The sequence below is a fragment of the Ammodytes marinus genome (assembly GCF_949987685.1).
Source record: "Ammodytes marinus genome assembly, chromosome: 7".
NCBI lineage: Eukaryota > Metazoa > Chordata > Actinopteri > Uranoscopiformes > Ammodytidae > Ammodytes > Ammodytes marinus.
In genome coordinates, this window is record NC_137211.1 from 21,660,301 (window position 1) to 21,684,100 (window position 23,800).

Genomic DNA, 23,800 nt, shown 5'->3' on the forward strand with positions numbered 1-23,800 from the left:
TGTCAGTCACCAAAACATACTCCTCCTACAGTTTTTGCCCGATTTGGACGAAACCAAAAGCATTATGCTCTACCGACTCCCACGAGCAAAAGTTGTATAAAGAATTTTTCTATGACCATCGGAAGACCAAACGGTAGCGCTTTAAAGATTTGCACATTAGCTACCTTGTACCAAACTGCTTCTAAATCCAAAACGATTCATCCTATCGACACCAAACTTCACAGATGTGTTTGTCCTGCGGTTCTCAGGTTGGTTCTACATTTTTGTTAAATTGCTCCAAAAGGGGTCGCCACAACGCAAAAAGTATACATCTCCTTATCCACTTGAGCATCTTTCTCCGCCATTTTTTTGCCTTTTGGTCTATAACTCCCAAACCAAACATCCCACATTCAAAAACTTCACATCCCCGGATTCCCAGAAGCGAGGGGCCGGCGCCACGGACGACGATGCCCGTTTCCGAGTCGCGTGGGAGGCTTGGCCCCCATTCACAACTGCTTGCAGTTCTAGTTTTATCTTCTTGTATCTGTAGACAGATTATGATTATCGATCAAGCCCGATGTCTAGGTTCTTCTTATGAACCGGCCTATTTTCATTCTCTTAAACGATTGCATAACCAAGAGTGGAGGTTCCCCAAGCAACAATACAAAGCATCAACACCAATCAAGGGTAGATCACGGTCTTTATTTAAAAAGTTTCTGTGGCATGTGAGCAAACAAAAGATGCAGAACGGTGGACAATTACCAAGATATTTGGCTGAGTGCCACTGAGTTTAATGCCTCAGTCAAATTGTTATTTGTCATATTCACTCTGGCCTATAAAGGTGTGGGTTTCAGTTGTGGAAATTAATCTATTTAAATTTTTAAAAATAGTTTTTTTGCACTCTCCATGTAAACACACTTTGGGATCATTTGTATTTTCTAGACAGTATCGTCACTTAATGTCCTGTTTCTTGTTTTTATGTCTCCCTTCACACTCGTGTATTGGTCGTTCACATTGTTTTTGTTCTCTTTAGGTGGCTGCGGACCATTTCTGTCATTTTGTTCCTAAATAAACAGGACCTGCTGGCAGAGAAGGTGCTGGCAGGGAAGTCGAAAATAGAGGAATACTTTCCTGAATTTGCACGCTACACCACACCTGACGACGGTGAGCAGACACACTGCACTTTCATGCACTTGATATACTTTTGCAATCATACAGCCATTTTTAAATGGAGTGACAGGAACGGTCGCGATGGCTGTGAAGGAGGCGGTGTTAATCTTGCTGTCACTCAGGAAGATCTGAATGACATGACTTCCTTGAAAAACGGAGTGACACAATGTCTAACGGGACTGTAGCTACACGATGTGAGCTCATGCCACACACAAATGGGTCGTTTGAGGTGGAGGCCTTTTCTAATTCTAAATTGTTGGCTGGCAATTCGGATGTAGGCTAGTTCATGTGTTTCTATTGTAGTGTTACAAGAGAGTAGCGTAAGTGAGTGAGCGGCTGTGTGTGTGTGTGTGTGTGTGTGTGTGTGTGTGTGTGTGTGTGTGTGTGTGTGTGTGTGTGTGTGTGTGTGTGTGTGTGTGTGTGTGTGTGTGTGTGTGTGTGTGTGTGTGTGTGTGTGTGTGTGTGTGTGTGTGTGTGTGTGTGTGTGTGTGTGTGTGTGTGTGTGTGAGTGAGGGACGGCAGTGAGTAAGTGGACGAGCAAGGAGAGAGAGTGGTGGTGTGTGTCCATCAAGTGAAGCAATGAATGAGTCCGGGTGTTTGTGTGCAAGTGAGATAATGCAGCATAAGCTAATGTACTGTAAAGAGAATAAAGTACCCAGCATCTGTGAAGAATCCTCGTCATTCAGACCTACAAGCCAACACACTGCCCGTAGAAGTGAAGGGTGTTACCCCCGAAATTACATCCTTGAAGGGAACGTCTCCCCTGTGCTCCTCGACTACGGTCTGGGGGCCAGAGTAGCAGGAAGGTGTAACAGTTGTAGCCTAGTGTATTTGGAAAAGAGTGCGGCCGGCTTCGCCCGCAGGGGTGACATGTGGCGCCCAGACGTCGTGACGAAAATTCACCCCTGTCGTGACGTAGATTATGTCAGCATTCAGCTTCAATGATCAATGATGTTTTTCTGATCTTAGGTCTTGCACTTAAGTAATTTCCAACACATAACATGTCTTCAAATGCCGATATTTAACATTTTGAAGAAATCTCGATATTAACACCAGCATTTATGTGTTCCTTAAGAACATCGTAATTTCATTCAGCTTCTATCTAAAAAAAAACAAGTTAAGTGTGCAGTTACACTTTAAGCATAAAGTTTTTCAAAGGCAAGAGCAATAGACAGTCATTTTCTTAGCTGTCTTGCTGAGTTTGCAGGAAAGATTTTGAGGGCACATAGCTTAGGGCATATTGATAATTACATGTGACATGATAGGATATCTTAAACTTCCATCTAGAATGTCTGGATATTCTGGCAGTCCGATAAAAGGTGAAGAAGGTGCTCCACATATAAAACATATCAGGGATATTGAGATAAAGAAAGAGGCCAGTTTCCGTCCTGTTTATTGCATACTCCATCCATGTACGAATAGTCTCTAACTGAAAGATTGCACGTCTCAATGAAATTGGTCCCATCACCCACTCTGTCCTCTTCCAGCAACACCAGAGCCTGGAGAAGATCCACGCGTTACAAGGGCAAAGTACTTCATAAGAGATGAATTCCTGGTATGTGCATGCGTATAGCTATGATTTTGTGCTTTGTAAAATGCAATACTTAAAGTCTGGTGATCGTCTCAATTGTTCTTTGGCAACAAATTCCATGATGAAACCAAAACCCACAATAATCCGATCCCACAATTTTTATTATTATTAATTACTATAAATTTAGTATTGTCCGATATACAGTTCCTCTTTGCTATAGAGCTCCAACGTTGTCTTTAACTATCAAAACACAATGCTGAGCGACACATGTTCCTTAATTACGATCAATGTGGGAATATATTTTTGGTTCGACCTGCTGCTGTAAATAAATAGTGGAGCGACAAATTTTTTTAATTTTTTTTTTAGGAAAAACCCATTGTTTGGAGACAAAAAAGTAAATCAGAAACTGTTTTAGTTGGTAATATATCTATGGAAGTAGTCTGAGACTTTTCCCTTTCCTTATCCACAGAGGATCAGCACAGCCAGCGGGGACGGGAGGCACTACTGTTACCCCCACTTCACCTGCGCCGTCGACACAGAAAACATCCGCCGCGTCTTCAACGACTGTCGAGACATCATCCAGCGGATGCACCTAAGGCAGTACGAGCTGTTGTGATGGGAGAAGAAAAAGGTGTTCGGCCAAAAAAAAAAACACATCGGACTATGAAAAAACCCTGAACCCAGAGTCTCTGAACTCCCCTCATCCACCGAAGCGTGAAAGCTCTTTTGAGGGAATGGGCGGCCAAAATACACACACACACACACACACTTGCACACAAAACACACTTATATTAAAAACACCCTGAACCCAGAACTTCCGCGGATGCAGACTCTCTACCTGCAGTAGACTTATTTGGATCAAAGGGTTTGAGGGGCTAACACATAAACGGGACACTGATTCTCACACCTTCAGCCATACGCCCAGCTCCTCACCTCTCGACATCATATATCACTCCCCAAACATGTTTTCTTCAAGGCCTGGTAGGCCCACTCTGGACTGTATTTACCTGCAGTGAGGAGGGTTTGAGATTACCCCTCTTGTTGAAGTTAGGATGAAAACTGTAAAAGCTACTGCTACTGGGAAAGAGATAATTGTGGACTTAACTGCAAATTTGAGAATAAACACGTCACAAAAGATCAGCTGAACACTGTATCTTACAAAAAAAAACACACAAGCACTGTGCTCAGGACTTGACTCCAATCGTGTCCACCAATCCTTCCTATCAATTACACACATCCCAGTCCGACCACAGGATCTGCTTGCGTACAGGCGATGGACAGATGACACCTGCTTTTTACTGGACTGCACAAACCCCGGGGCTGGATGGCGATTAGCTGTTGGCCGATTTGTTGGAGCGCTTTGAGATTATAAAGACAGACTGCGCAGACGAACCCCTGAGAAGCAACGTTACGTTAGGACGGACTAAACAGACCAGGAGGGCTGTTGGGATCACATGGGGGGGGGGGGCTGCAGTCCTCTGCACGGAACTGTTTTGCAACTTGACTCTTGCCTTGTTGTTAGTGGAGCAAAACAATGAGAAGAATATATTGAGTTTAAAACAAAAAGAAACACACACACACTTACACACACACACACAAAAAAGCCAACTTTTATGGAACTTAAACTAACGGAGGGCAGAAAGCATCCTCCTCCAGTACAGTACCATAATAAGTTAAAGAGAACTCTCATCTTGTCATGATTGACCCTGTTTTACTGTCTCCACAGCTGTTTTCTGTCTGTGTAGACTTGTGTGCCATTGTGCCCTGTGCGCTCTTTTTCTTCATCTTTACTCTTTTCCATCTCTTTCATTATCTCCTTTTTTCCACTCCTGTCCTTTCTCCTCTGTCCATTTCACTCGCTCTCCGTCTTCACGTTTCGCCCCCTGAACCCACCTCCCTTCCTGGCAGTGCTCTTTTGGTTTTAGAGAAAATAAACTATTATAATCCTGGAATCTTAAAAAAAACAGATAATGAAAACAAACAGGACACAGCTTTTTTTTTTTACTCGAGTGGTTCAACAGCCTGCTCACACTGCCCTTTGCCATTCGTCCATCTTTCCTCCCTCCTTCCTCCCTGACCTCTTGCTCCTTTTGTATGTCTGTCTTTACTTTACTGCTGAACTATTATTCTTGTACAGACTGTAAAATGTATTATTTTGTACAACTTTATTGAAAAAAATAACTTTTAGAAGATCCCTGTGCCTTGATCACGACTGTACGTGTGTAATGAGCTAAAGTGGGTGTCATACTGCGCTGTATAGCTTGGCCAATCCCCTCCTAACTCCTTGCCTCCCTCACCACTTCCTCTCTCTCTCTCTCTGTCTGTCTCTATCTCTCTTCTCGGGGACGGAGGACAACCATTTGTAGCTTTTGTAGTTTTATTTCTCTCCCCCTATCTTCCCATTCTCGCTTTATGATTTAAATGTCTATTTTTGGATCCATATACCCCAAAAAGATAAATATATGAAATGTATATGGGTTTAAAAAAAAGTATTTTATTAGAATCAAATGAACCTTGACAAATTGTACACTTGACAGTGTGCGTATTGCTATAACTTAAATCCTTTCAACTGAAGTCGTGTTCAGGTTTCTTTTGTTTTCTTCTGTTGACATCTGCAAAGGATATGTTGAAGGGTTAAAGGGGAGAGGACAGATGCCAAACATTTTGTGACTACACAATTCTTATTATATTCCTTTTAAAAGGCCCAAAAAAATTACAAAGGAAATTCATTTCAGTTTATATTCTGATGAGGGGGGGTCCTCCTTCCTTGCCCTGCACAGCAGAGGCGGCCTGTACAGTATTAGCATCTCTCATTTCAGTGCCCTAGTCTTCATTTAATGTGTACATCAAATATGGGTCTCTACTTTCTGAACAGAAGCTCTAAAAAATAAAGTTGTTTTTTTGGTGCAGACAGCAACAGGTCTGTCATTACACAACACACTCACAGACACGGGGAAAGCTACTTTCTCACATAAGCTTTATTTTTTGCTAATCTTATCCCTAAATATTCATCAGAAGGAAGGATTGTTGTTAATCCCCTCTGCTGTAGGGAGTGGAGTTTCCTGTTTTATGTGTAATTTCCTCTTCAGTTACAGAGTTTGTATTTATTGGGATGACTCTGTAGATTGTAGAGTTTCTGACAGGATGACCTTCAACGATGTTAAAAAACAATCACACCTTCGTTATGGAGCCAGGACCATGAATTTCAATTTGCTCTTTTTTTTAAGCTAACTGTTTTTTACTGTTTCAGTTATGACAAAACAGTTTCAATAATAGGGCTGCTAAGGAGCGCAATGGATTTTACCCCAAAATGTTCCTATAACCATTTAAATGTATAGTTTCACTTTACTTAACTGTGCAATAAGTCACCATAGCACATGACACTTTAAAACATGTTCTCAAATTTGAATATACATACATATGTTATGGTTGTGAAGATATTCAGTGGATCAGAACAGCGAATGTAGAACTCCAAACATTGGCACTTCGTTTTGTGCCAATACAACTTTTTCTAAACAAGGCTTTCAATGCCAGTGTTTCTCAGTATTCTATGCCAACATTTGAAGTCCATGTCCTGGCTCCATACCCATTATTCTCATGCAATCGGCTCCCCGGTGAGTCCCTGAAAGTGTACTGAGTGGATTAGTTAGTTAATATTAGTAAATATTTAAACTTATTCTGAGAACCACTTTATCTGATCTGTGTTAATGATCGTTCGGCTGTGTTGAAAGGCAACACAGCCGAACTGCTTAAAAGGAATAATATCCTAAATTAAATTGGCAATTACTCACTCAGCCCCTGTAATAAGTGTTAACTCCACCGAACACACAGTGAGTAAACATCAAGGTTAACACAAAATTAAATGAAACAAAAAAAATGTATGTCTCCACCACAAGACAAAACTTCACACACCCTAAATGTATGTGCCGAAGATGCTTGATATACATGTCCTTCTCATATAATTAGCATATTGTGATAAAGTTCAATATTTTCTGTAATGTACTGATAAACATTAGACTTTCATATATTTTAGATTCATTACACACAACTGAAGTAGTTCAAGCCTTTTATTGTTTTAATATTGATGATGTTGGCAAAAAATTAAAGAAAAACCAAAAATCCCTATCTCAAAAAATTAGCATATTTCAGCCGACCAATAAAAGAAAAGTGTTTTTAATACAAAAAAGTCAACCTTCAAATAATTATGTTCAGTTATGCACTCAATACTTGGTCGGGAATCCTTTCGCAGAAATGACTGCTTCAATGCGGCGTGGCATGGAGGCAATCGGCCTGTGGCACTGCTGAGGTGTTATGGAGGCCCAGGATGCTTCGATAGCGGCCTTAAAGGGAAAATTCGCCGATTTTCAACCTTAACTCATCTACCATAATATCCTTTGGGTTGCATTATATCCCCGTGTATTTTTTCAACATCGTCCGTTTCGCGGGGGCCGAGCTTCAAAAATCCATTCACCGGTGACGTTTCTGTGACGTTTCCGTGTCAAGGAAGAGCTCGTGCAGACTACAGACTCTTGGAGCCGAGCTCACCAACCCCCCTCCCTGTGAATCCAGGGGGCGGGCTCTAAAAGCACGTGCGAACCAAAACAAACCGTCTGTCCATGCCCATGGTCCGTGACAGTTTACTTGTATCATTTCCTGTATTGAAAATTGCATCTTTTCACACGGGCACAGACGATATGGATGAGGATACTTTAAAAAGTGTGTTGGCTGACTGGAATGAACCAGCAGGGTATTTAGTTGGGCCAGAGAAGCCTACACTGCTGAAGAAATTCAGCGAGGAAATACAGTATGCAGAGAGGCCGAGGCTGCAGCTGTTTCAGCCTTGGTTAGGGTTAGCCTTGTAAGACAATACAACTGGACCACCATTAGAAACCGAGAGACATTTTCAATATCCCAAAAATAATTTGGAAAAGACAACAAATACCAGCAAGACCGGGAGGGCAGATGATCATTGAGTGAGTAACATTATTTTTTTCTAGCATGTTGTAACGTTATCTTTGTCACATTGTGTTGTCTGAGCCATTGCACTGATGTTGCACTTAGCATGTCTATAGCACTTTTCAGAAGAACCCTTTACAACAGGTCAAATAAAATGACCAGTCTTTTGTTCTTACATTGGCTGCTATTGTTACATTATAGCTTTGTGGAGAGTAACCACTTGTTTTGTGTTTTAATTCCTTTAGACATAATCGACTTGTCACACGTCGGTTCTTGATTGAGTGGGTGCTCCAAAGGGGAGAGACTTGGCAAGGGGACCGCATCGTCTTACCTGATTGTGTCATACAGCGCATCAGAGCCAAATATCCATCTCCAAATGGTCACTACAGGCGACAGGCTGAAGAAGACGCTACGTAGAAGCTACGGATGAGCTATGATCAAATATTTTGACCTGTAAATACTGCTGCTAACTATGGACACTGATTGAGATTTAATCATGTGAAAATGTGTCAATTCTCCTTGACTGTATTTACAAATAAAAATAATTTTGTATAAACATGATTGTTTTTTGTCATTGCATAGGTAACCATTTTAATACATAGGTTTGACTTATCAACTAAAAGTGAAATAGTTTCAGAGAATCAAACACTTTATAAGGCATAGATAGAGTTTAATATAACAAGCAAGTAAAACAGTGTGCATTATTCTACACACAACTGTAAAGTATGTACATATACAAATGTAAAAAAGAAAAATAACATTTTCAAAAGCTTTGAGTTTCCAGTGTGTTGGGAAAAACAATTGTAGCATAATGCTTCCTTCGTCAAGTTACTGTTGAAATATTGAGTGATGTTTAGCAGCAGCTTCTTCTGTAGTTGGTTTTGGACATGTTGTGAGGGAGGGCAGGCTGAGGGAGCTGTAGTGATGATGTCAGCACTTTGCAGGCAGCAGTCTCTTCTTCATGTGATGACGAGTTCTACGAGGGATGCTCTGAAGTGGTGCGTGTGTGCGGGATGTAAACAGTCTTCACAACAGAGTGCGTGGTCCTCGGACAATACACCATCTTCCTTTGGATCTCACCTGAAATGACAAATTATGATTGTATCACAAGGCCAGCACTGAAGAGATGACAAAAGAAAAATCAATGTGTTATACTGTAAAGATAATGTTGCTGTTGCAATAAATATATAAAACAGACAAACCACTATGTAACCATAGATAGGTCAGTCAGTTAGTGCACTAACACAATAGTAGTCTTTTGTCTAAGAAGACATCATGTTTATATTAGCAGCCAAGCATACTGTATGCCAGGGTGTGCCTATGCATTTGCATTAGGAAGAGCCAAGACGACACAAGACTAGGGACATCAGTGCTAATCACCCAGCCATCACCATCAGCATAGCAATTGTTTATGGTTTTGGAAAGCTGATCATTTTAACGACATCGCTAATAACCATGCACATGGAAAACAAACACACAGTCACACACAAACAGTCTTGCAAATGCAACTAAATCTTCCTCAAGGATACACAGAGGGGCCTACTGCCCCCCTCACGAGTTCACTTCTAACTGTAGCTTAGCGGCTAAGGTAACTTGGCTACAGCTACAACCGGTAGACTAATTCCTCCTTGCCCCATCTATCAGCCTTACACCGGGACACAATATTCAACAGCGGTGTGGGCAGCACAGTTATTAATGTAGGGGAAACACTGATACTAACTACAGTAGGCTACTATGCAATTTAGCTCACGTTAGCTTACCTTTATTCGGATTCTTTTTCCCGGGGCTGGGGCTATGCATCACGCCGGTGAATAGGCAACAGGTAGGGCCTAGTATCTTCAGCTTACGCTTACTCCTGCTTCTTTTCTGTTTCCTAAAGTTGGCGCATCTAGGCACATTATAGGACGGCATGTTTTCTTTGTGGTAGTAGTCCAACAGTGAAATAATACGAAGCGCGCTATTACTGTACTGCTTACACGGGTCAGGTCCGTGCTGTGTTTGTCACCATGGTAACGCGAGCAGCTCGGAATCTGGGCAGGCTGGCTGCAGAGCGTACCCCCCCGCGCAATGCATCCTGGGGCCTGTAGGAACTGTAAAAACGGCTACGTCAGCCCCGCGTCATCAGTTTAAATCCGAAATCATTGTGCTCTCTGCCAATTCGGATCAATTTTTGGGGGGCTTTTTTCAATAGACTACTAATATACTCGGCCCTGATATACCATTCACATGAAAATGGGCGAATTTTCCCTTTAAGCTCATCCACAGTGTTGGGTCTGGTGTCTCTCAACTTCCTCTTCACAATATCCCACAGATTCTCTATGGGGTTCAGGTCAGGAGAGTTGGCAGGCCAATTGAGCACAGTAATACCATGGTCAGTAAACCATTTACCAGTGGTTTTGGCACTGTGAGCAGGTGCCAGGTCTTGTTGAAAAATTAAATCTTCATCTCCATAAAGCTTTTCAGCAGATGGAAGCATGAAGTGCTCCAAAATCTCCTGATAGCTAGCTGCATTGACCCTGCCTTTGATAAAACACAGTGAACCAACACCAGCAGCTGACATGGCACCCCAGACCATCACTGACTGTGGGTACTTGACACTGGACTTCAGGCATTTTGGCATTTCCTTCTCCCCAGTCTTCCTCCAGACTCTGGCACCTTGATTTCCGAATGACATGCAAAATTTGCTTTCATCCGAAAAAAGTACTTTGGACAACTGAGCAACAGTCCAGTGCTGCTTCTCTGTAGCCCAGGTCAGGCGCTTCTGCCGCTGTTTCTGGTTCAAAAGTGGCTTGACCTGGGGAATGCGGCACCTGTAGCCCATTTCCTGCACACGCCTGTGCACGGTGGCTCTGGATGTTTCTACTCCAGACTCAGTCCACTGCTTCCGCAGGTCCCCCAAGGTCTGGAATCGGCCCTTCTCCACAATCCTCCTCAGGGTCCGGTCACCTCTTCTGGTTGTGCAGCGTTTTCTGCCACACTTTTTCCTTCCCACAGACTTCCCACTGAGGTGCCTTGATACAGCACTCTGGGAACAGCCTATTCGCTCAGAAATTTCTTTCTGTGTCTTACCCTCTTGCTTGAGGGTGTCAATGATGGCCTTCTGGACAGCAGTCAGGTCGGCAGTCTTATCCATGATTGCGGTTTTGAGTAATGAACCAGGCTGGGAGTTTTTAAAAGCCTCAGGAATCTTTTGCAGGTGTTTAGAGTTAATTAGTTGATTCAGATGATTAGGTTAAGAGCTCGTTTAGAGTACCTTTTCATGATATGCTAATTTTTTGAAATAGGAATTTGGGGTTTTCATGAGCTGTATGCCAAAATCATCAGTATTAAAACAACAAAAGACCTGAAATAGTTCAGTTGGTGTGCAATGAATCTAAAATATATGAAAGTTCAATTATTATCATTACATTATGGAAAATAATCAACTTTATCACAATATTCTAATTATATGAGAAGGACCTGTACATAGTGGATATAAACACGTTTTTAAGCCAAACATTTTGAGCTGTGAAATGATGGCTATGCATTGCAACCAATCATTTGGAGGAAATGATGAGATTGGTCCTCAGGAGCTAATACAATATAATTGGTGGACCAACCAACTCATGGTAAGTTTCAACTTTGTGCAGGTGAGTCAAAAACTAGTATTTCTGCTATTGGTGAAAAGTTGCTTTAAAGCCCCTGGAAACCTGTTATAAAAAAGTTAAGATGAATGTATGATATAAAAGTTGCGTGTCTAAATAGCCTAAGCTTAAAAAAATCTTGATTAAAAATGAATGTTATTAAATATTATAAAACTTTGTTAAAAATAGGCCTACAGCTCTTACTAGACAGTTTGACAGGACTGTGTGGGTGTGGTCGTATCAAACCGTCTCCATGGCAACAGTCATTAGTCTCGTTTGAGTAGGAGCTGTCTGGCTCAGACTTGCGCAATTATGACGCGCGTCTTGCTGTGCGCTCAGCAAGACGCAGGTAAAAATAGAATGTGTTGGGGCAGGGAGCTGCTGTGATGGGTTAAAAATACTTATTGTTTAAACCTGCAGTGTGTAGAATTTTGGGTTTTATTTCCTAGCAGATTTTGTAGAAAGTAATTATAATATCCATAAGTATATTTAATTTAGTGCATAATAGCTGAATTTTTTTTTTTAATTATTATTTTTTCCCTTAGAAAGGATCTCATATATGTCCATATTTCTGCATATTTTGGACCAAGGCCTAGTGCCGCCATCTTGAAAGTGTCATAGTTGGAATGTCATCAGGTGCATTGTTGAAAATTTAGAATTGTTCTTGTCCTTGAAGGCCACTGTAGCTTCTGTTATTATTCGAAAGGGTTGGGGTTACCCAGGGAGTGTTGCATTCTAGAACTTTGTAGAACTTTCTTGATGATGTCATATTACACACTGCACCTTTAAGAAGAACCAGAGCATAGCCCACCTCATCTAAACCGAAATTCTGTACATTTTATCAAACTTTAAAATATCTCTCATTTGTATTGATAAATATGCCTAACTCTTTTCAGATGCTAACTATAATGCAACTAACTCCCCAAATTAAATAGAAGGATTTTGTGGACTTGGGTTAACAGGGGCTTTAAGTACAATAATAGACCTTTGAGCTAAGACGCACCAAAATCAAAAACGAAAGGATGCAGTGTGTGTTTATATTTAACTTAGTATTTTGTATAAATATTTGAAGGAAGTTCATGTTAATTAGGATGAACTGTGTGGTAAAGCACACTCAGCATGGTAGCCAATCATACCTGGGATGCATTTAATTATTATTATTTTGATATTAACTTCAGGCTGTTGATTACTGCTAATGTAAATCTCCTTTCAGATAGCCTACAGCACCAATTAAACTGAATTTTGACAGACAGCACAATGAGACCTTTTCAGGTGTCGGCAGTTAGGACAGTATTTGGTTGCAGTAAACCAAATAAATAAACTTATAATAGGCCAACTTCAAATGAGTTGGTGCCAAAGGGATTGAATAATGGTGGGGCAAAATACACAAAAACTCGATATGTTTTAAGTTCCAACCGGGAATATGTAGTCTATTTAAATTAGGAATGATGTAAGCTGATCTGGGAATTGTGGAATAAATCATAAATCTTGACTTGTGTGCAGGAGTCTATAGAAACTACTGATACTAGACTACTGCTAACTGCCAAAAGAAACTGATTTAAGAATAACACCTTTCGATGTCTGACTCATTATGAGCTATAGTGAGGCCAAATACTCACAGTTTGATCACTTACACATTTGAACACATTTTTGTTTTTACAGAGATAGCAGGGGTCAACAAGAACTGTCACAGGAGGTGACTGTTGCCTAGGGATCTGCTGACAGGACAGTGTGAGAAATATAGGCTATTCATGTAGCTTAGGTAGGCTATATCAGTCTAATAGGCCTATGTCAATAAATAGGTCTGATCCATGACTACCTTTATTTGCTGCCCACATGATGTTGTGTAGTCCTACCATCCTTGCAGCCATAAAATAAATTAGGCCTAAATAATTGTAATTGTTAATAGGCTTAGGCCTGCAATTTGCTTACAGAGGAACATAGCCTAGGCCTATTTGGAAATAAAAAAGAGGGGTTTTAAGATGTTGTAGATGTCCATGGCAGGACTGTAGCTGATAATCAGGTAATGTTGGGGGGAAATTAGGGGTTAACCTACAATTAAAAATGTAGCCAACTCAAATTTGATTTGCTTGACACTACTATAATGACAATGAATGAATTACTAGGCCTATTATATTTGACACTTGACACACCACTAGGGACAACAAATATATATTTACTGGGGGGTTTGGCAGTGTCTCCGTGGGTCTGTCGTGCATTCAGTAGCGAGTAGCCTATTACAAAATGTGTGTGTATGAGGAATGTAAAGACCAAGTTGTACAGTTTTCTCTCTGACATAGAAAAAATATATAGTAGGACCATGCCATGCCCATGGCAACGGTCAGGAAACCACCTGACACCGCGTGCGAGCCCCGCCCCTCGCATGTCGTCATCATCTCCTTCCTTCCCGTCTCTCCCTCCGCTGCTAGCCAAGTTAGCACTAGCACGTTAGCCCCTCCAGCAGCTGTCGGTGGCAGTCAGTCAGCCAGCCAGTCGGTCCGATTTGTGGTGCGTTTGTAAACGTCCCTACTACCGTCCCGTAGTAAATAAACACACCGTGGACAGCCGGGTCGTTCCGTCGGGAGCCAGCTGCCTCATTTCTCCGGGCCGCCTGCGGTAAAACACAGTTGTTCTCGCCCTCACGACAGGAAGAAGCCCCGGGACATGGCCAGAGCAGAGCAAGTCCTGGTGCTAGAGCCACAACACGAACTGAAATTCAGAGGTAATGCTGAGGCAGAGGGCAGGGCCGGGGGCTAAGTAGCTAACCTACGAGTCGTTAATGACAGCCACTGTGTCGACATTGTCTGTATTAACAACCAGTTAATGTATGTTGTGTTTGCCATCATTAAACTAGGCGGATAAAGCGCGTTTAGCTGCAGTGTACGTTGTGTATGAGACAGCTGATGCGATGACAGGTGAAACGACACTGTGTGGCGACGATGCTAACTGGCCAGCTAAGTAGCATTCTGCTAAACTAGCCGCTAGCTGTCATTGCAGCGTCAGGCCAGGCCCACTGTCCCATTTCTCCAAATGTACTAATTCGCTCCCCGTGTTGTATCTTTTATCCTCTATTACGGCATGTGAAAACATTGTGGTGGGTGCTATACTTGGATCAAACCTTGCTCTCGGTGTTGTTGCAAGAAGGGACTGAGTGTTCCAGCATTTCCTGCCTCAGTGTGTCATTGCCCAGGCTTATTACCATGCTTATTTCACAATATCATAAGCTAGCAGGCTGTATTTAAGAGCTTTACCTTCTTACTTTCACTTTGCAACCTGCATTCCTCTTCAGCTTTTCTACATCCAGGCAGAAAGATCGAGAAAAAAACGCGCATTGATTCCTAGTGTGCCAGGGATAATGGCTGCTTTCTGACATGATTACCTTTTGGGTGTGAAATTGCTGTAGAAATTGGCCAAGTGGTGGGATCAGTCAGTAGTGGGGGGTTGTTCATTAATTGATTATTACAAGGTTTGAATGCAAAGATAATCCTGGAGAAGATGCTTACGCACACTCAGTTACTGATGCAAAGGTTGTTTGTCCAACACACCTCTCCAACACCAAAATAAGTTGAATATTACAGTCACTAAACAAAGTCAGACGTTCATATGAGGGTGATTTACAAGCTACACAACCAGACAGTATTATCACCAGCATGCCACAAAAGATACTCATCTAGTATTTTTTTATTTTTTTTAATACAGCATCCAGTTTTGGCCGAGGGCGGGGCATGAATAATAAAGTAAACACTTGCACACTTTGCTGTTTTCTGCTGTTTTTAATGTGCGATGTTTACGGCAGGCACACACTCGCAGACACTCCCTTTTTTTAATACACTTAATCAAACGAGTACTATTGCCCGTTTAGTTTTGATTTCTAAGCAGGAATCTGAGCCGCGTACCCAAATGACAAACAAATACCTGCAAGAAGGACTAGTAGGTGAACACACACATGCATATTCCCTTGAGTTACTGATGTGTTGTTTCTCTGTGTCCTTCTCAGGCCCGTTTACAGATGTCGTCACTGCCACTCTGAAGCTCTCCAACCCCACAGATAGAAATGTGTGTTTCAAAGTCAAGACGACTGCGCCCCGCAGATACTGTGTGCGCCCCAACAGTGGCGTCATTGACTCTGGATCCTCCATAAATGTTTCTGGTACGTAAAAAAAAAAAAAAAAAAAAAATGTGCATCTTCTGGCTGCATATGTTTTTGACTTAGTTCCTTTTATAATGTGTATATTATGATAATGTGCATTTTCTTCCAAAATCTTATGTCTTAATTTGAGGTAGGTGTTTGGTATCTGAGAAAAAAAATCACTACAATTCTGGATCTAATGGCCTAGCAGATGAAGGAGTTTATTGATCATTCTATCCAGTAACAACACCAAAATAACTTTTTGTGTGAAAATTACATTATTTACCTTTTTAATGCAGGCTGTGAAACAAGGGGCAGCTATTATTTAGATTAAATTGATAAAGTTCCAGGAATAGAACGATAGATACTCAACAGCCAGCATTTACTGTGTTTCAGCACCAATATAAAGCTTCTAGCGTCACTTCAACCAGCTGTTGTTCTGAAATATTTTTGGGGAGTCATGAGTCATATCCGTAAAACCCAAAGCATTAAAACAACCATTTCAGGAAAAGTAGTCGCTTCATGAGGAGTGAGCTGATTGCATTTATTGCATAAAACTGATGGGCATTTTGTTTTCCTTAAGTGTTGTATTATATTTGTTTAATCGGTTATTTTGGTTTTGTCCACAGTTATGCTGCAGCCTTTTGACTACGACCCCAATGAAAAGAGTAAACACAAATTCATGGTGCAGTCCATGCTGGCTCCGTACGACATGACTGACATGGAAGGAGTTGTGAGTACCAGAGAAAATATGATTTGGGGGTTTATATATGCTTAATGAGCACAAGTGTATATATGTATGTACTCAACTATGCTGAAAAATCCCTGTATGAACTCCTTTTCTCTCTTGATACTCTCGTCCACAGTGGAAGGAGGCAAAGCCTGAGGAGCTGATGGATTCAAAGTTGCGATGTGCATTTGAGATGCCTCTAGAAAATGACAAAACTGTAAGTCTCAACCCCCTCAAGCATTCCATCATTTAGTGTTTGATGGAAATGCACAAAAGTCACGTCTTGATCTTAAAAAGTAAAATCTCATTGAAACATTCACATTGCAAGTTTAATTGTTTTCTTTTTCTCATCAGCAACACATCACTGTATTTCTCATGACTGGATTCATTCATACATATAATTTGCATTGTTTGGAGCTATCATCTCACTCCCCTACCATGTTTTCTGCATGTCTCTTCCTTCTCCTGCCTCCACCGTCATCCCACCGCCCCTCCCCCATCCACCCTCACTCTCTCTCCACAGCATGAGAGTGAAAGCAACCAAACTGTGTCTTCCTCTGCCTCCTCTGTTAAGGCCGAGCACTCCGCGCTGCCCAAGTCAGCCAGTGCCTCGCTGGATGACGGAGAGGTAAAGAAGATCATGGAGGAGTGCAAGCGGCTGCAGATGGAGGTGCAGAGGCTACGGGAAGAAAACAAACAGATCAGGGTGAGCCAAAGAAAACAACAACACTAGAAAAGTAAAGCCCCCCGGTGCCGACCGCCAGCCCTGCATTGGCGGCACCCCACCCATCGGCCCGGCTCAACCGCTTCTTCGAAAACCGCCGCTGCGCGCTTTCCAAAGTCCCAAGTTGTGGCCAATTGAGGGTTGCAATCGTGGCAAATCTGCAGAAATATGGCCGCTCTTGCGAATACATTTTTGTTAAGGGCGGCCATGTTTTTTGAGCTATCTAGCTAAAACGTTATACACATGTGTATGTTGTGTAATGCTGTGTACACAATTTGGTGATGATAGGTTGGAAATCCCCGAAGTAGATCACTTGACAGTGTTTCCGGTCATGCAAACTAGGGAAGAAAAAAAAAATCATGGCTGACCCCTATGGTCAAGAGGCTTTATTATAGAGCACCATGAGCTGTACATGTGTAAGAAATGTCAACTTAATCAGAGTCAAGGGGCAAGGGGCGTGGCCTGTCAGACATTGCATTTTTGAATTATTGTTTTTGCATTTGTGGCGCCCCCTATGGGTTAATCTCAACGAGTTTTGAAGGACATGCTACCACATGTCTTCTGCACATATCCAGCAAGTTTTATGATGATAGCACCTATGGTCAATGAGTTATGGCCAAATTGCTAATAAGCCCCGCCCCTGCGTAAACGTTTTGGTCGATGGCGGCCATGTTTTTCAAGCTATCCTACTAATCTTTTACGGACATGTGTATTGTAGTCCCAGGAGGCTTCGTGAGACATTTGGTGTTGAAACAGTAAAATTTGAGAAAGTTGTGGTTAAAACCCTGTTTTTCTGTTTATGCTAATTAGCGGATCATATTCCCAGGCGGATTTATATGGTCCCAGAGGCTTTTTTGTAGAGCACCCTAACGTACACCTTTTTGTGAGAATCGGACTTACGGTGTGGTGTGTGGCCTCTCAAAGTTTTTTCAGTCGGGACTTCATAAAAGAAAACTGTATAATAGCACACCCCGTGGGGGAGAGACGTACATTCGGTGAAAATTTGGAATGTCTAAGTGCAACGGTGTGGGAGGAGATAGAGCTAGAAAATGTGGCATAAGAAGTAAGAAGAAGTATGGTGGATAACAATAAGTTATGGGCCCTCAATACTTGTGGGCTGGTACTTAACAAGGCAATCCGTCTGCGTTTTCTCTTCAGCCTTGTATTTTCTACCACAGCGTAGCCTCTACCGTACACAGAAAAGCGAAAAATTGTTAAATACCAAATTTTTGGAATATGTGTACAGTGCAGTTAAAAAAAGTGCTACATCATCTGAAATAAGATGATGATTTTAATGAAGAAAAAAAAAAAAAAAAAGTATTTAAAGGTGCACTTTGTAACTTTGGGTGTTTTCTAAGGTATATTCTCACAACTGAAAAACCAAACTTTCCTCACAGAAAAATCCCTGCAAGTTTAGGCAATTAGAAAATCTGCCTTAGAAGTTACTGTTTCGCTGTTGTTTTTACAGCAGCAGGGCCCACAGTTTAGTTTACAAACATATTCTGGTCTTACGTTTGGTTCCAGGTTCCTCAAAATAATTAAGTTTTTATTTATTTATGATGATGATATAATTATTCAATACTAAGAATTACATGTAGAGAAAGTATGTTTTTTAAACTAACTGCAGGCTCTACAAATGTTAACAAATCCACCCTCCTCTGAAACTGCATAGTGCACCAAATTCAGTAATTGTGCCGTGACTTTGTTCTCCCATTCTGGAGTGAGTCCTCTGAATGATTTAAAAAAAAAACTTTTGTGCCTTTGGTAGAGCTCTGGTCTAAAGGCCCCTCTCTCCTGTACCGACCAGTTTTGCCAACGTTTTGCAGAGAGTAGCTATCGGAGAGGTCACCGAATGACGTCATTTGTGAACTGGCATATCCATACATTACAGTAGCTGAGGGTGCAAAGTTATCACTTAGGCCTTTCACACCAAAATGAACCAAGAGTCAGTTCCAGGCTGGTGTTGGGGTCAGTTCAAAACTGGTTACAGCCTTATCCCAGTTATGAACCGGTTGGTTTCACATCGACCGGAGACAGCCATGGAGCCGGCAAGAGAGCAACGTCATGACGTCACTGTAAACGTGTGTGTACGTCACCCGACGCCGCTGCTCTTGTGGCTAACGCTAAAGCTACCGCTAGCTTTAAGCACAACAACAGCGGCGAATACGTCTTATTTTTACACTTGTTGGCTCTCGCTTTGCTTTCTTAAGCAAACAGGACCCATACAGCGTATTCTCGCCGGTCAATTTGATCGCTACGTTCGGTAATTATGTTATGTTTACGTCTCGTAGTAGCGGTGTTTTTAAATATGGCGGGCATGAGGTTTGAGTTGCTCTGGTTGGTCAGGATAATCCCTCCCCCAACCGTTCGCGCAAGCAGTTCTTATCAAACCCTGCTCAATCCTGGGGTATGAGTTCCCCCGGTTTTTACGGCCCGGAGCAGGCTCTCTGGCGGTGTGAAACCAAAACACTGGCTCTAACTCCGAACAAGCCCAGAACTAGCTCCGATTTTGCGGCGGTGTGAAAGGCCTATAAGAGACAAACATAGGCCTTTCACACCAAAATGAACCAAGAGTCAGTTCCAGGCTGGTGTTGGGGTCAGTTCAAAACTGGTTACAGCCTTATCCCAGTTATGAACCGGTTGGTTTCACATCGACCGGAGACAGCCATGGAGCCGGCAAGAGAGCAACGTCATGACGTCACTGTAAACGTGTGTGTACGTCACCCGACGCCGCTGCTCTTGTGGCTAACGCTAAAGCTACCGCTAGCTTTAAGCACAACAACAGCGGCGAATACGTCTTATTTTTACACTTGTTGGCTCTCGCTTTGCTTTCTTAAGCAAACAGGACCCATACAGCGTATTCTCGCCGGTCAATTTGATCGCTACGTTCGGTAATTATGTTATGTTTACGTCTCGTAGTAGCGGTGTTTTTAAATATGGCGGGCATGAGGTTTGAGTTGCTCTGGTTGGTCAGGATAATCCCTCCCCCAACCGTTCGCGCAAGCAGTTCTTATCAAACCCTGCTCAATCCTGGGGTATGAGTTCCCCCGGTTTTTACGGCCCGGAGCAGGCTCTCTGACGGTGTGAAACCAAAACACTGGCTCTAACTCCGAACAAGCCCAGAACTAGCTCCGATTTTGCGGCGGTGTGAAAGGCCTAACTGAAAGTCATCAGCGCTCTTCACTATCTAGTCACATTTAGACATTTCCCTTCAACCGCTCAGGGAAAAGCAAGGCTGGCCATTACAATGGCACTTTGGTGGCTTGAAAAAGTATTCATCCCCCTTGAACTTTTCCACATTTTGTCACGTCACAACCACACACGTACATTTATTTTATTGGGATTTCATGTGATAGACCAACACAAAGTGGCGCATAATTGTGAAGTGGAATGAAAATGAAATATGATTTACAATTTTTTTAATAAATAAAATACTGAAAAGTGTGGCGTGCAAAAGTATTCAGTCCCCCTGAGTAAATACGTTGTGGAACCACCTCTCGCTGCAATTACAACTCCAAGTCTATTTGGGTACGTCTCTACCGGCTTTGTACATCTAAAGACTGACATTTTTGCCTGTTCATCTTTGCAAAATAGCTTGAGCTTCAGATTCAGTGTCAGATTGGATGCAGATAGTCTGTGAACAGCAATTTTCAAGTCTTTCCAGATATTCTCAATTAGATTTAGGTCTGGACTTTGACTGGGCCATTCTAACACATGACTATGCTTTGATCTAAACCATTTCATTGTAGATATAGCTGTATGTTTAGGGTAGTTGTCCTCATTGAAGGTGAACCTCCACCCAGTCTCAAGTCTGTTGCAGACTCTTAACAGGTTGTGTGCCCTGTATTTGGCTCAATCCATCTTCCCATCAACTCTGACCTGCTTCCCTGTCTCTGCTGAAGAACAGGACCCCCACAGCATGATGCTGCCACCACCATGTTTCACGGTAGGGATGGTGTTTTCAGGGTGATGTGCAGTTTGAGTTTTCCGCCACACATTGCATTTTGCATTTAGGCCAGAAACTTCAATTTTGGTCTTATCTGCATATGCTGCGTCCACCGAATGGTTTGTGGCAAGGGTTGGCGGAAGGTGCTCAGGTCAGATGAAAAATTGAAGTTTTTGGCCATAATGCAAAATGCAATGTGTGGTGGAAAACTCACACTGCACATCACCCTATACACACCATCCCCACCGTGAAACATGGTGGTGGCAGCATCATGCTGTGGGGGTCCTGTTCTTCAGCAGGGAAGGGGAAACTGGTGAAGGTTGATGGGAAGATGGATGGAGCCAAATGCAGGGCAGAAAACCTGTTAGAGTCTGCAACTGAATTGAGAGTGGGGTGACAGTTCACCTTACAGCAGGACAACTACCCTAAACATACAGCCATATCTACAATGAAATGGTTTAGATCAAAGCATAGTCATGTGTTAGAATGGCCCAGTCAAAGTCCAGACCTAAATACAATTGAGAATATCTGGAAAGACTTGAATATTGATGTTCACAGGTGCTTTTCATCCAATCTGACTCAGAATCTGAAGCTCAAGCTATATTGCAAAGATGTCAGTCTGTAGATGTACAAAGCTGGTAGAGACATACCCAAATAGACTTGAAGCTGTTATTGCAGCGAGAGGTGGTTCTACAACGTATTGACTCAGGGGGGCTGAATACTTTTGCACGCCACATTTTTCAGTTTTTTTATTTATAAGAAACATTGAAAACCATGTTTAATTTTCATTCCACTTCACAATTATGCACCACTTTGTGTTGGTCTATCACATGAAATCCCAATAAAATAAATGTACGTGTGTGGTTGTTAAGTGACAAAATGTGGAAAAGTTCAAGGGATATGAATACTTTTTCAGGCCACTGTATATGACCCTGTTCCTAAATAACATGATGGTATTATAATAACTATGTCTCTTGACTCCCTCTCTGTATGGCAGGAGGACGACGGGCTGCGGAAGAGAAAGGTGACCTCAATGGCCGCTTCTCACTCCTCTTCCTCCTCCGCCATGGCGACCTCGGCCATGAGGGACGAAGGCCTGAGCACCCGCATCCTGGCGCTCTGCGTGCTCTTCTTTGTCATTGGAGTCATCATTGGCAAGCTGGCCCTGTAGAGACACAGACAGACAGAGCACAGCGGTGGATGGACGGCGTGCTCCGGGATGGGGGGGTACACCTGTCAATGACGGCAACGTGGGGGGGGGGATTTCCTCTGGGTTTCTGTTGATTTCTCTTTCTTTCTTCCAAACATTTAAGGCAACATTGTGATGGTTTGTCTGGATGGCAAAATAATTTAAAGTGTAAAAAAGAAAGATGGAAAGAACGCGATCCCAAGTTAAACCATGAGTGCGAGCGTCTTTGTCACAGGTCTTGCCTTTTTTCTTTTTCTTTTTTTTTTCTTGTGAAATAATCATCACCGCTGATCTGTTCTCTCCGTCCATCCCTCCTTCCTAAATGATCTTCCGCAACTTGCACAGGTAACAGTTAGTGGTGTGTGTGGAAGTGGCTTGGCGCTGGCTGAATGTCTTCTGTTGATTCTTTATTGATTCTTAAGTCTTTGTTTTCCTCACTCACATCGTCTATAAGAAAGATCTCACCCTCCCTTCTGATAATCTCTCTTCCACTCGTCACTGATAATCAGCTCGGATAGGTGAACAAGTGATCAGTGCAAGACTTTTCTATATTCAAGCTCTATGTATTGTCTTCTAAACGGTATGTGGTGGAAACGTGAGCCAGTAGAAGCCACGTTTATTCAAGTCTTCTTGATTTTTGCCTCCTGCAGGAGGGCCGCTGTGACTGCGTGTGGATGTCTTTATGTGAGGAGAGCACAAACGGTGAAATCAGAGGCTGTTTTTGGGTAAAGGAAGAAGGGGTGGTTTGAAAAAAAAAAAAAAAATCATCTGAACAGATTTGAATTACACAGCTAGAAAATGGGGATGTTTGTTGAAAATCCGATAAAAACCTTTGATCTGTTCATTCGCTGACTAGAGAAATCAGTAGAATTTCAGTGAATCGATATTTGGGCCATCTGCAAAATATATAAATAATTAAATCAAAGTTTTTATTATGTTTCACAATGATCTAACTCACAACACAAAGCTGGTAGTTAATGATTTTCCTTGTTAATAACACTTACATTTTCTTGAAAATTGCTACTCCAGGTTGAGACAGAGGAAATAGATATTTAAAATCCCCTTCCTTAAGGCAGTGAACTTGTCATGCAAAACCAACTCTGACATTTACAATATCTTACAGACAGCCACCATCTTTCATTTTGCCCATGGAGTATTGTATTTGCGTCCTCTAATGTATTACAGCAATTTTTTTTCTTATGTACCCACAAAGCTTCTGTTTATAATATTTAAATTCACTATATTCAAAGTGTTCACTCTACAGTCTGCATGAAATGACCTGGATTTATTAGAAATATTATTTTTTGAGTGTTGGAAGTTCTATTAGCAAAACAAAAAGAATTACTGTCTTTTCAAAAGGGACCATCTTGAGTCTGGTGTGTTTTTTATTTAATTTCTTCAACTATCTTTTTTCCCCCCGATCTCTCCGTTGAGCTTTGGTGGTTATGTGTTGATTTGAGACAACACAGCTGTATTATCTCGCCTCTCACGTGACCATCTAATCGGGTTATTTAAAAATAAAAATAGATATCTGTATTTTTTTTCGTTTGCCTGAGGGAACTAGGGGAGCAGAGAAGTGGGAGTGTGGGCAGCTTGGGGGAGGACTGACCTGTGAATACACACTACATTTAAGAAAGGAAAAGAAAAAAAAGAGGCGCTTCAGACCACACATGCAAAGATAAAGTCACACAACAATGTAATCACACAGTAATTGGATATTCTTTTGTATGTACATAAAAATAAGAAAAATACTTAAAAAGATACGTTATTAACATGCTGTAATAAAGGAAGAAAATAATTGAACAACCACCGTGGATCATGTA

The 23,800-nt window shown here is 41.9% G+C and overlaps 2 protein-coding genes and 1 long non-coding RNA gene across 4 annotated transcripts in view; 2 read left to right on the forward strand and 1 right to left on the reverse strand.

Moving 5' to 3' along the window:
- Positions 1 to 5,597, forward strand: part of gnas (GNAS complex locus) — a 33,293-nt gene extending 27,696 nt beyond the window's left edge. Inside the window, exons 10-12 of the mRNA XM_080031317.1 lie at positions 1,013 to 1,143; positions 2,637 to 2,704; positions 3,150 to 5,597. Coding sequence (XP_079887443.1) covers positions 1,013 to 1,143; positions 2,637 to 2,704; positions 3,150 to 3,296 — 346 coding nt within the window. The 3' untranslated portion in view covers positions 3,297 to 5,597. The remainder of the gene's footprint in view (positions 1 to 1,012; positions 1,144 to 2,636; positions 2,705 to 3,149) is intronic.
- A 2,688-nt stretch (positions 5,598 to 8,285) lies between these two features.
- On the reverse strand, positions 8,286 to 9,765 carry LOC307253419. Its single transcript, XR_013844961.1, has 2 exons — positions 9,397 to 9,765; positions 8,286 to 8,716 (listed from the first exon to the last, which is right to left on the reverse strand). It is a non-coding gene; the product is annotated as an uncharacterized lncRNA (long non-coding RNA).
- A 3,919-nt stretch (positions 9,766 to 13,684) lies between these two features.
- Positions 13,685 to 23,097, forward strand: LOC307252692 (vesicle-associated membrane protein-associated protein B/C-like). Of its 2 annotated transcripts, none has more exons than XM_080030432.1 (6): positions 13,685 to 13,981; positions 15,257 to 15,409; positions 16,018 to 16,121; positions 16,255 to 16,335; positions 16,642 to 16,824; positions 21,786 to 23,097. In XM_080030432.1, the coding sequence occupies exons 1-6, from the start codon at positions 13,924 to 13,926 to the stop codon at positions 21,957 to 21,959; spliced, it is 753 nt and encodes a 250-aa protein (XP_079886558.1). In that variant the 5' UTR covers positions 13,685 to 13,923; the 3' UTR covers positions 21,960 to 23,097. The 2 variants fall into 2 exon arrangements, with proteins under 2 accessions (XP_079886558.1, XP_079886559.1); XM_080030433.1 differs by having other exon boundaries at positions 16,693 to 16,824.
- Positions 23,098 to 23,800: the final 703 nt, after the last annotated feature.